The sequence below is a fragment of the Lepeophtheirus salmonis genome, chromosome 14 (assembly GCF_016086655.4).
Source record: "Lepeophtheirus salmonis chromosome 14, UVic_Lsal_1.4, whole genome shotgun sequence".
Lineage (NCBI taxonomy): Eukaryota > Metazoa > Arthropoda > Copepoda > Siphonostomatoida > Caligidae > Lepeophtheirus > Lepeophtheirus salmonis.
In genome coordinates this window covers 9,345,435-9,358,276 of record NC_052144.2, presented here as the reverse complement: position 1 = coordinate 9,358,276, position 12,842 = coordinate 9,345,435, and the positions used below count along the sequence as shown (strand labels likewise).

The window sequence follows — 12,842 nt, the reverse complement described above, 5'->3', positions numbered from 1 at the left end:
TATTTAATTTTACTCTCCGATATTTTTTTTTTTTGTAACACGGATTTATATTTACCATTTGCAACTTTTGAGGGGTCAGAATGCGTGATAGCTCAATTTTGGCTCCCGTGATGTCCATAAAATACTCATTGAATACTTATGTATATATAAAACGTCGATTTTTTTTCACTTGAAGGAGACGCATGTTAGAAAAACCCTTAAATTAATATTACTAGGTAATTTTATTCATTAACAAATTTAGCTAAAATAAGGTAGATATTGTAGTGCTGATTCACACCAATCATTTCTATATGTTATTTAGTGGAGTGATCCATTGACCTTTTTTCTTCTATACAAAGTACCTCTGTGTATTTTTTTGACATTTTGGAGTTTTAATTTATTATATATACATTTAAATTAGAAAATCATTTATGATGAGATATATATTACGATAGAGTAAAAACTTTTTCAAGCGTTTTTGCCTTTAGGAGGCAAGGACGTACCTAATTCACAAAAAAAAATTTGATTTCATTTAAGGTGAGAACATACCACTATCTACTCCCAACACAGACACACAAGTCATGGTATATAAAAGAAAAATAAATATAACGAAGCTAAAGTTGTAACTTCACTTAACAAGGATGTCTGTTATTTTCCATTTTGTTGGAATTTCTAAATCACCAAAATCAAATCCGGTTCTTTTTAGAAGAAAATGAAATTGCAAAGTTTGAGCTAATTAAAAAAAAATGTTTTGAAAGTAGCTCAAAGGTTATAAAATTACCTTAATTTAATCTAAAAAATATAAATGTTCTTCCGAGAAAAAAAAAATTATAATGTGAATTACAATACAAATACTAAAATTTGTATTGCGTTTAATGTTTTTGCATTTCTTGATTTCGGAATAATATATAGTGATTTAATCAAATTTAAATCATAATTTGAGGCTGTAACAGTAGAGATCCATGCTTTTAAATATATTCTTTCAACATAGTTACAAAAACTCTGCTATCCTCGTTTCATTTGAGAAGTTAATTGAAGCTACGACTGAAATAACCAATTAATATAACACTTTACACAGCCAACAAGAGTGGTGAATAGGACATGGTGACATAAACTTTATTCACCTTTTGTTGTAATACCAAGAAGTATTATTGCAAGTTTCCAAAATTCTTTATAATCATCTCTTGGCAGAATTTGTTTCTTGGCAATAATAATAATTTATAGTTGTATATTTTCAGTGTGATAAGCAATTTTACTATTTGTATATGATCCTTTTTTTTATTTAAAAAATATCATTAAAACTTCATAACTTTTTTATTTTGAGGACATGATTTGTTATACAATTTCTTTCTTTCTTTTTTTGTATAAATTAAGAAATATATATATAGTATATTATTTACTTCTGTTGAATACATCACAAGTGATTCATGTTTAAATTCTTTGAGACACAAGTGTACCACAGGGTGTGATGGGAGTTTTTCTTGTTAATGAATCAAGTGGTATAATATAAAAAACAATACCAAGGCTGTGCCATGAACAACAAGGGCACGGCTTACTTGTTACAACTATTCCAGAAGATATCGATTTCTATAGAAGTCTTTGAGATAGTTTTGGGAATGGATGAATCAATATCCATAATGATGGTGAATCTAATTAACATTTATGACACAAAAATGGGCCTTGCATTTCCATTAAGGGGATCAAAATGTTATTTTGCTGGAGAAGATAAATTGAAAGAAACTCTTGTTGTATGAATGCATAAAAGTATATTATAAGCCATGCATATATGACTTATGATGTACTTTAATTTCGACTAAATAATAGAAACTACAAAATATTACTTGTAATTTTTTTATGGATCTTTAGTTCATGAACATCTTTTTTATAACGACGGTTAGTCGACTATGTAAAAAGGAAACTCTAAAAAATAAAATGTATTTCAATACACGGTCAACGTTTGAACGATTATAATATTTACGTCATTTAAATTTTTTAACTATTTCATCCATTTTGCTCACATAAATATGAAAAAAAAATGTGCAAATTGAATATAAGATATGGAGAAAAAATTCATCCTTGATTGTAATAAAAATGACAAAATTACGGAAGGGTTTTAACAAGATATAATTTGATATTCTTACGGTAAAAACAATATAATAATATTTGTAATTGAAATATTTACCAAATATTATTTACTTTATGCGAATTTTTGAATCAAATTTCTAAAAATTGGTTTTTGTTGATATTTTGTGGATTATATAAAATAATAGGTAAAATATAATATCTGTAATTTACGTTTCATGCCACAATTCTCACATAATAAAAAAACAACAACCAAGAAATCAAAAGGAACAAGTTTATAGGAATACAAATAATTAATGTTAGTAAGTCTCGATTGAAAACTACATAATACATGAATAAACTCTAAAAAAGGTATTATCTGGATAAATATTAAACAGCACATAATCAAATTTAATGTTTCAGGAACGTACTAAAAAAATGAAATAATAAATATTAAAAAAGTGAATAATTATACATGGAATTCTAACAGAAAACAACTCTTTTCACACACAGAGGTAAACCAGTGATCCATTATTATTATGCATAAGCAAAGTGTTCAATTTTTTAAAGTTTAAATAATGTTAGTATTCAACAATAAATATCAACTCTATGAATTTGAAGGGGTATATTATTGTCATATTTATGAATTTACTCCTTGAGTAGTTTCATACTGTTGTATCACATTCTGTTGTGTTGACGATGTTTTTAGATAAAAGTAAACTGATGCTGAAGAAATAGATATGCAATGAAAAAAGAATAAACAATTTTTAATATTATTGTTTTTATAAGATGTATTGTATATACAGGTAAATTGGGGCATTTTTGTATGGGCTATAACTGCTGAATTTTTAATTTTACAGAACTTTTTTTTGTACAAAAGTTGTTTATTCAATATGTCCTCGATTGGTGACGATGACCTTGTCAAGGTGTGTCCGAAAGAAGGGGCAGGCCGAGAAGACTTGTGCGGAGTTACCTTGGCCCAGTACTTTACGATCAATTTCTTGAGGTCGGTCAAACTGTTATGGGACCTGGAATAGACTGGCTTCTCTAACTACCCTTAAAAGAGCTAGTTATAAGGGTTCAAATTGGGAGAGCTAGAGGTCAAAGTCTGCGGGCACAAGAAGTCAACGTTTTCCTCATTGAGCAAGTCGAGGGTATCCTTGGCCTTCTGAGCAGGGATGAGCCCTACTGGAGGGTTGACGGCGATCATCATTAAGGAGGTTCCTCTTCAACACGACTTCATTCATCTTCGATGTTAATATGTGCTTTTTTGTGTTCTTATAGGAGGTCAGCTTCATGTCGTTCTTTAGCACCCCTGTACTTTCTGCGTGCTGACTCCGTTGGTTTTTGCTGGTTTGTCTCAATAGATCGTTTGAGGGCTGCCAGAAACGTGAGACTCATTTTCTTGTAACTTCTTGCCTGTTTGACATCTGTTCAGACTAACCAGTTAGCTTCCATTTGTCGTAAATCCTATAGACCATCGACCTGGGGTACGATAGCGTCTTGGCAGTCGCGGAGGCTTGTGTCCGTGCGAATGATTTCGACTACGGCTAATCCCTTGCTCCGTATTTTTTTGCTTCACTATTTGAACGAACTTGTTGTGCTTAAACTAAAAACCCAATCTCACATTTCTCATACAAAAATGTCCTGAAAAACTAATTTTTTCAATGATATAAAGCTTTTGAAAAATGCACATCCCTGTATTCATATATGAGTTTAAAACTTAATTTGTATAGTTTGATGTGTTGGTTAACCCTATAATGCATACTAGCTGAATCCGTAATAATAATTTAACAATTGTTTTAAATTGAAATCCATGTCTATTTTTAATAATAAAAATGTTTTTATTTTATGAATGTCGGTCAAAATTATAAATATTATAGTCTTTTGTATGAAAAGAAGAATTTTATTAAATAAATTGTAATTGGCGGTCTCTTCTGGCTAATGTTTATAAAAATTGAATAATTATTTATATATTCGTTTAATTGATCAGAAAGAGTTTCAGTGATTAATTAAACATTGTTGTATTACAATTACCATCTTACCTATGAATTGTTTTGGAAGTCTATATACATATTTTATTCTCAAGAAACAGCCTAATATGGAGCTTATGTGGATTAAGTTCAAGAAAATAACTGTTTTCGAACGCGTTGTCCATTCAGCTAGTGTTTTATGTGATTTTATGCATATTATAATTCTTAAATTTGATTTCTATTAATTTTTTTCAACAGGGTGTCTTAGTACATTTTCGATGACGGAATACGTTTGTATTTCTTGAAGGGGTCAAATAAGATCGATAGTCAATAATTATATTTGCAATTGCAGCTATGAAGTTTAAAATCCCAAATATTGTCAAAATAATATCAAGGAATCGAAAACTCATGAATTAAAGTTGATAATCTAGAGTTGTAGAATAAACAGTATATAAGAAATGCCTCTATAGAAATTCTACTTAACACAAAACCTAATCAGATTACTCATTTCTAATTGAATAATATACTATAGAAATTCACAATTATATTACTTACCTATGCAATTACTGAATATATTTCACTTTTTTTTAAATACAAAATTTTAACTTTATACTTTGTATATTTTTAAATGACGTTTTTTTATAAATAAAAGTTACTATTTATATACATGCATACATAGAAAACAAGTATGAGATTATAAGTTATATTTAATTATATTTTATTTTCAATGCAAAATGTTTGTGTGAATGGATTTAAAAGTCTTAAAAAGATCAAAATGTGATTGAATTAATTTTAAAATAAGAAAAGCTTTATGTTCTTATACATTGATCCTATTATTATCATGACTGTAAAGCCCAACAATATTTTCTACGAGTTTAGAAACAAAGCAATTTATAGAATTAAGAAAATAAATGTTTTACAAATATGGTATGAAGAATATTTTGTATAATTTATAACTAAAGGTACATAAAAACGAATAAAAATGCATTAGATCTAAGCAAAATGTTCCGTTATAGGGTCAATGTCTTTTATAATGCGTGGGTGAAAAAGATTAAAAAAATTAAGTTCTCATACTCTTTTTTTGAATTATGCAAAAATTGCTCAAAATTTTAAAAATCAGAAATTGCAAGCTATATATAATTTTTTGTGAATAATTTATAAAGATTAACAATAAGACAGGATAATTAAAAATTAGATTGACTTCCAATTGTTAAGAAAATCATTTAAGTGATCACCTATCACATACAATCTGCTTTTCTCATTTAGTTATCAGCCTCTTTTACAGCCTATAACTTCTATACTTTCTATTATTATTACTGTAGTAAAGGAATAGTTTAGAAATATAAGCCATATGGGTTAAGAAAATATTCCTTCTATATTTGCAAAGGAATTGTCCGAAAATGATAATGAAATTTAATTTTTAATAAATTAAAAAACTCCGAATGAATTAAGTCAGAATCTACTTTTCTTGGTATACAATCTTTTCAAGATCCTGTGAAATTTCATGAAGTGTTGAACTACAGACAGCCAATATATTTTTTCTTGATTTTAACTTATATCAAGTTTTGCAATTTATCTTCTGTCTAGTTATTTAAAATATTTTTATGTATACAATTTGACATAGCGAAATGTTTGATTAAAAAATTGTGCATATCTTGGTAGTTATATATGTTTTGGAACTTCATTTTAATAGGATATTATACTTATAACAAAGATGTACAAAGACAATATGCAATAATGTCAATTGGTGATAGAAATTAACTTAATGTTTGACTATAAGTAGCACTATACAAAATAATTGAATGGTTTGAGATCTGGACTTGAATGAGACTAATTTGATTTATCCAAAATGGAATTATATCTTATAACCATTTTTGAGCTTCTCCATAAGTATGATTTGGAACAACATTCTGCTGGAAAACGATTTTTTAGTCTTTTTGCTTCATACAAAGACAGTCTAGTAGAAAAATCAAAGGATACTATCACCAGAGATTGAAACTCTTGCCTATTCTATCAAAGATCGTCTGTTGACTAAAGTAGTTTAGTGTTGAAATTTTAACCATAAGTTGATCATTTTATAACGCAGGGCATCCACCTACAAATTTATCAAACCACTAAAATTAGAGCTCAATGAGCTTCTGACAGTTACTTAGCTTAAAAAGTTTAATCTTTAAGTCTTTCTAGATTATTTTATGCATTGTTTTTTCTACAAAATTACGACTTCTGACACAACTTTTTACATTCTTCGTTAAAATTTTAATTGGACCTTTTGGTTATTCTCCAGGTTCTTTCTTACTTGAGACGGACAATTCATTAAAGCCAGCAGTTTGGTGAAGCTTCCGAATGTTATACTTACTCAATATACTATAGCTTATAGAGTTACCTAGGCTCTAGTAAATTGGTGACAGCGGTTTTCCTTTATTGTTTTAAACTTCAACCCCTATTTCAATGGATGCATGATGACTCAATGTAGGATTTTTTATTGTTCACCCATTTTTGGGGTTCAACTGGGACTGGGCTTAAGCTAACTCGATAGTGCATTGATAGATTAAACACTGAAAATTTTTGCACCAATTATGGAATCTTTAAAACAGATGAAAACCCCTGATTATATTTTTGGGGAGAGGGAAGACATGTATTTTCTTTAAAACCATTTTTATTTGCTATATGAGTAAAATCCATATTTTATCTGTGACTTTCAAGATCATTTAAAAACAAATAACACCTTTTTTTACGGTGAAGAATATATATATATTTTTTTTGAAAAGAATAAAAACTAAAATTAAAATGATCAAGTTACCGTTATTTGTGCTTAAGTTTAATTTTAAAGTTTCCTTAGATATGTATTTTCATGAAATGTCTTTTCGAAACATAGTCCTTCCATATTTTTGTCTTTTGACACTATGTCTTTCTACTTTTAGTGCAGGCACCTTTGTTCAATAATTGCCTATGACCTATTAGATAACTTTATAAAACTATTACTTTATTTTTTACATAGACCTCAGACACTTTTTTAACACAATAAAGTAAAATCTTTATTATGTGAGAGGGGTTCATTGAATAAAAAAACAAAAGTATAAAGAAGTTCTTAATTAATTAAAATACTTTTTTGACTGATCTACTTTTTTTTGTCCTTAGAATAATAATTTAAAAATATATATTTCTTTTCTTAAAGATATTCATTACAGTTTTTTTAAATTCAATTATTTCTTTCATTTAATAAATATTTCATTAAAAGAACAATAAATGATATTAGTAATGATGTAGTCCAAAAAAATGAAGGAATAACAAAAGTAGTTTAGTTATTTTTAGGTCTACTAACATTAATGATTTCTTATAAGTATAAATAACTAAACATATTTATCTTTTTTATTGTTTTGTATTTGTATTATAATAGCTTTGTCAAAGAAAACATCTTTAAAAGTATGATTTACTTATGTATAATTCAAAATTAGATTGTGTAAATAATTGCAATCCAACTATTACAATGCTTCAAGTTCTTATTATTTATCCACAAGTCAAATTTTAGTATTAAATATGTAATTCTATAAAAACGATGTATATACAAGAGTTGTTTAAGGGCGTATACGTAACAACGTTCTGTTCACAAAGAATTAGAAGTCCTTAATATTTTCTAGCTCTTGAGTTTCTTTTGTTGTAAACCTGAACAGTTACTTTTAGTTTCTACAGAATTGATCTTGTCTCGTAGTGCACAGTTAACTTTTTTCAAATTTTCAAGTGTAAAATTTAAACGAAATATTTTGTGAGCACGTTTATTTAACAAAATCATCTGAAAATAATGCCTTGTACAACTTTAATAAAATATGTGAGCTCTCATCTCTAATAGTTGTCTGAATACGAAGAACTTTACTATGTTGTCAGACTAGAACTTAGTCCACTCCTTCCTTATTGAAGATTCTAGAGACTGGACACTCTTGTAAGGAGTACACACACCATTTCCTCCAAATTTCCATGGATAGAGTAGTCCAAAAAGTTAGTATTTGGAGAAAAGGACGCCCATATGTTAAGGTACAAAAATTGCAGAAAGTCATCTAAAAGAAGGCCTGGGGTTTTAGGGGCGCAATGACGCGGAGCAACGTCATGAGTGAAAACAACCTCAGCATGCTTTATTCAGAAATAAGGTATCTTATTGTCCTCCTCTGTGATTTGGCATCAATGCCATTCTGGATTGAAAATATTTCAATTTGTACCTACAAGATAAGATCAAACCTGTATAGCTTTTATAATTATGATTTCATATGTTTGTATCTAAGTGAATTTTGCTACTTGAAAACAAAATATATATGTAAATATACTGTTTTATGTTTTAATAAATATATTAATTGTAAAACTCTAATGTAATTTTTCATATTGCAAAAACAAAATATCTTTAAGTAATAAATTAATTAAAATAACTTATAATTTTGTAGAAATTATAACACGTTTCTCATATTAATATATTTTTTATTATTCTTCAATCCGATGCTTTTATTGCTTATAAAAATATACATAAATAAATTATTTAATAAAAAATGAACAAATTTATGTAAATCAAATAAATAAATAAAAGTTGTTTTTTTTACTCTTTTATATGTTTATAGCTAAATTAATTCATTTAACAAGAATCATACTCGAAGTTAAAAATATATTAATCTACTTTGGTTTTTTATGTTTAGACAGCTTCTACTTAAACAAACTGCTGGTGTACCACTGATGTATATAAAAAAAATATAAGTTGAATAATATTTAATTAATCAAGTTAGAAGTTTTGTAATTAATTTTGTACATTTTTTTCTCTATACAATTATATAATTTTTGTTTTTGTGGTGTATAAGAGGTCAATTTTTGATGGAGCAACAAGCAAAGTAAAACTATGCCTCATTGCCTTATAGAACCTTCCCAATTGTCTGTATTGTTTGTCGTTAAGTCTTTAAGTGGATTTGGTGGAGTATCGAGCAATAAGATTCAGTATGTAGAACTATCAAAGGATTCCTCACAAAATCCAAGGAAAACAATACGGACACTAAGGAATGGGTCATATGTTAATAAGGTATATTTTTATTTTGCCTGATGCTTCACTAAAAATCGTCCTACTACCTCCAAAAGCAGCTGACTTGAGGGTTTGTCTCTATCTTGGTGATTACACAACTTGAGGTCTCCAATAATTATTTTAGGTTTACATATCATTAGACAATTATAATTTCTGAAAAAAACACGTTAAACTTTTGATCGACTCAATTTTAATATAACTCCAAATTGTTACACTACAATTATGAAACTCTTAAGGATAGTATAGTATGAATATACACAAAAGCGAGCACCAACGATGCAAGCCCTCTTCTAAAAAGTATCAGCAATCTTTTATTCTTTTTAAATTAAGAATGAAACAAAATGGTATAAAAAAAATACAGCTAACAGTTTATTCTTGTCTTCTAAATTAAAAAAAAAAAAAAAAATTCTAACAGTCATCTTTGTAAGGCCCTCCAACCCCTTTTACCCACTCTCACGATAACATCTTAATTGTCCCACTATTTAAGCCCACAATGTCATCGAAATATAAATTTATGTGGTTTACAATGAGTTATGGCTTGTCTTACAAAATATATGGTAGATTAACATGAAAACAAGTATTACCAAAAATCAAAAGAGCAAAATACCGGAATTTTCTGTGTCTAATTTCATATATTTACAAATATGGCCAGTATTTCACAGATATATTTGAGTCAATTATAGGCTTTGTATTATAATTTATGAGATTAGTTAAGATTGTAAAATAAAAAGGTTAAAATTAAGAATCTTTTTATAAGATTTAATAGACTTATGGTCTTTATAAAAAAATGTATATTTTATTTTGTCTTTTATTTAAACGAACCATTTAAGATACTTTAATAGCAAACTCCGGCGCATCCAAAGAGTTATTGAGAATAATTGATTGCTACAAATTAACAATAATTGTACAAAAAATACAAATTTAATCCACATTCAATTTTAAAAAGTATAATTCCAGCTTTTTTTTGTGCTAATGGGTCGTAAATGTTATTTGAATGTATATTTATAAATATACATTTTGTTATTTCTTTTGTACAAAAGCTAAGTTGAAGTAAAAATTCAACAAAAAATTAATTAGGAAATATATTTCCAATCTACGTTTCACGATCTATATGTGACTCAAAATTATGTTTTTATTGAATCATTATATTTTGGATTTTGGTAAAGTTTATACATTTAAATAACTTTAACTTTTAATTTTTTAATTAGCATATCTTTAAAAAATGAACCTTTAGAATGTGGCTTTTAAAAATAACAAATTTTGTTACATTCCTTTTACTGAAAATATTTCTACTTCTTTAATCAGGAGAGAAAATATTCCAATTGTACAGCTGACAAAAAATTTAAATAGTTCGATATTCTTCTGTATCGTTATGTATTTTTTAATAGAAACTGCATTGACAATAACTTTTTTTTTTATTTTGCATAAGTTTAATCTTGATAACGAACAAGATTTTTTTTTATAAAACGACCACATTTTGAAAATTAATAAATTAAATTTTCTATGAGAGCAAAAATCTATGCTTCTAAATCTGTACTAATTTGTTTATTCAACATGAACAATAAATATAAACATATATATTTATAATTTTATTTGTCTTTCTTAAAAAAAAATGAATGAGACATAATAATTTATAAACTCTATTGAGTTTATAAATTATTACATTCTATCTGTAATATTCATAAATTTTGTATTTTTTAAAATTATTTTAAAATACTTTTTTTATACTTTAGATATTATCAAAACTTTTATAATTTTTTTAAAAGAATACAATCAAAGTCATGAATCTCAAGTAGTACTGTAATACTGTCAAGTAATTTTTATTTAATTATATCAGTTTTTACAATTAAAAAGAAAATTAATTTAATATTAAAATATATATTTTGATGGAATTTCCATTTGTAAAATTTCATATATATTTTCGCATTTTTGTTTTTTTACCTGTATGCCACATAGTATGTGTTATTAAAGAGTATATTTTTTTTGTATTTATACTGATTTAGAACATATTATACATAGGGCAAAGTTTTATTCTTGCCTGATGAAAAAATGTTCACCTTTGATGGCACTGTAAATAAAAATCTTTACCTTCGTGGTACTTTCAATAAATGAAATAATAAACAAATATGACTGCAACTGGAATGGAAAAAGTGCTAATAACTTATTCGTTATGCCTTAATTATCATTAGAAAAGATGGATGATTAATGTAGCTTCATAAAAACTTTTAGCAAAATCCATTCTTTGGATTGCAAAACAAACACAACCACAGACATTTGCATTTTATATATATAGATAATAAATTAAAAATCAAAGACCAATGGAGAAAAACAATGAAAAAATACATGCAAAAAAATAATGAAAATACATAAAACGATCGAACATTTTAGGAATCATATTATTATTTTTTTTTTTTTTCAGATAATATCATATGACTCAGTTCGAGGCGGTGTGAGCGTTATTACTGAAAAGGGTGACAACGCAACTTCCAGCTTTCTTGTCATTCAAAATGCTCGAAATTCCGACAATGGGATTTATTCTTGCTCTCCCTCACTTGGTGATACCGTTTCTATTAATGTTCATGTTCTTCAAGGTAAGGTCTTCAAAAACGGTATTTATTTATTCTTGTTTTTTTTTTCTTCAACACAATAGGTGAAACACCTCATCAACTCATCCTCACCAATAAGTCAAAACGGAATCGAATAGAATTTTTCTTAACTCTTTGTGGAACATTATTTTTTCTTTTATAAATATTAAAAATTAACACAAATATATTTATTCGCAGAATTAAATTTTGATTCATAACATTTATTCTTTATTAATATATGTACATATATATATATATATATTATAAATTTTATTCTTCTTTATCCAATAACTAGTTTCAAAAATAAATATATGTAATTTTTTTGTAAGGAATTTTCTGTCGTTTAATTGATATTTTTTTGATTATTTTATACATAGGTCCAGAACCCATTACCTTTAGTTTTCCCCAGAAATGTACTAAAGTATATATTTGCTGTCTCATTTCTTTAAAAAAAATAACCATTTATATATGAAGAAAAATTGAAATATCCAAAATACTTTAGCCAGCAGTTTTCCCTTTTTTTATGATCAAACATGTATGTATTAAAGTATACTTAAGTTACAAAATATCCATAAGGGTGGCACTTAAAAATCAGTGTTTTACTTTTCTTTGTCTATATCTTTTTGTTTTGTTCCCTTCACCGTAAAACTTGCCTGTGCAAAATATTTTGATTTAAGTTATATTTAATAGTGTCCCTCGCTTTTTAATATTTTCTCTTATATCGAAAAATTGGCCAAAAACCTTCAATGTTTCCACAGTTTCTTAATATCATTAAGTTAAAAAAAAAACTTTTTCTTTAAGCCCAAATAAACTTTAGTCTAATACTATACCTTCACTGGTTTATAAGTTTTTTTGTTTTTTTTCATTTTAATATTCAATCCTTTTTAACATCAATTATAATAATAAGTTGGGGAAAAGTAATTTCGTATTTCTCACTTTATTTTAATGCTTTACAAAAAGTGTTATAATCATCAAATTTAAGCCAAGTATGACCTGTTCTGTTTGATTACTTGTTGCTAACAAGAATCTAACTTCATAATGCTCTTTTCGTAGAAATCCCTTGTCCTTATTGGCAAAAAAACGGGACACCCAATTTTTACAGAGTTCCATTCAGGCCAAGTTTGTAACACAAAGTACGTTGGCTATAGACGGATTACATTTGGTAGTCACTTTATACCAGATCTTGACTGTAGG

General features: G+C 27.0%; 1 protein-coding gene across 5 annotated transcripts in view; it reads left to right on the top strand.

Annotated features, from left to right (window-relative positions):
* Positions 1 to 11,980, top strand: part of LOC121129728 (neurotrimin) — a 170,558-nt gene extending 158,578 nt beyond the window's left edge. For all 5 annotated transcript variants that reach the window (XM_040725445.2, XM_071893396.1, XM_071893398.1 and 2 more), the window contains 2 exons: positions 11,483 to 11,654; positions 11,714 to 11,980. In XM_040725445.2, the coding sequence (XP_040581379.1) occupies positions 11,483 to 11,654; positions 11,714 to 11,811 (270 nt within the window). In that variant the 3' untranslated portion in view covers positions 11,812 to 11,980. The remainder of the gene's footprint in view (positions 1 to 11,482; positions 11,655 to 11,713) is intronic.
* The last annotated feature ends 862 nt before the right edge of the window (positions 11,981 to 12,842 follow it).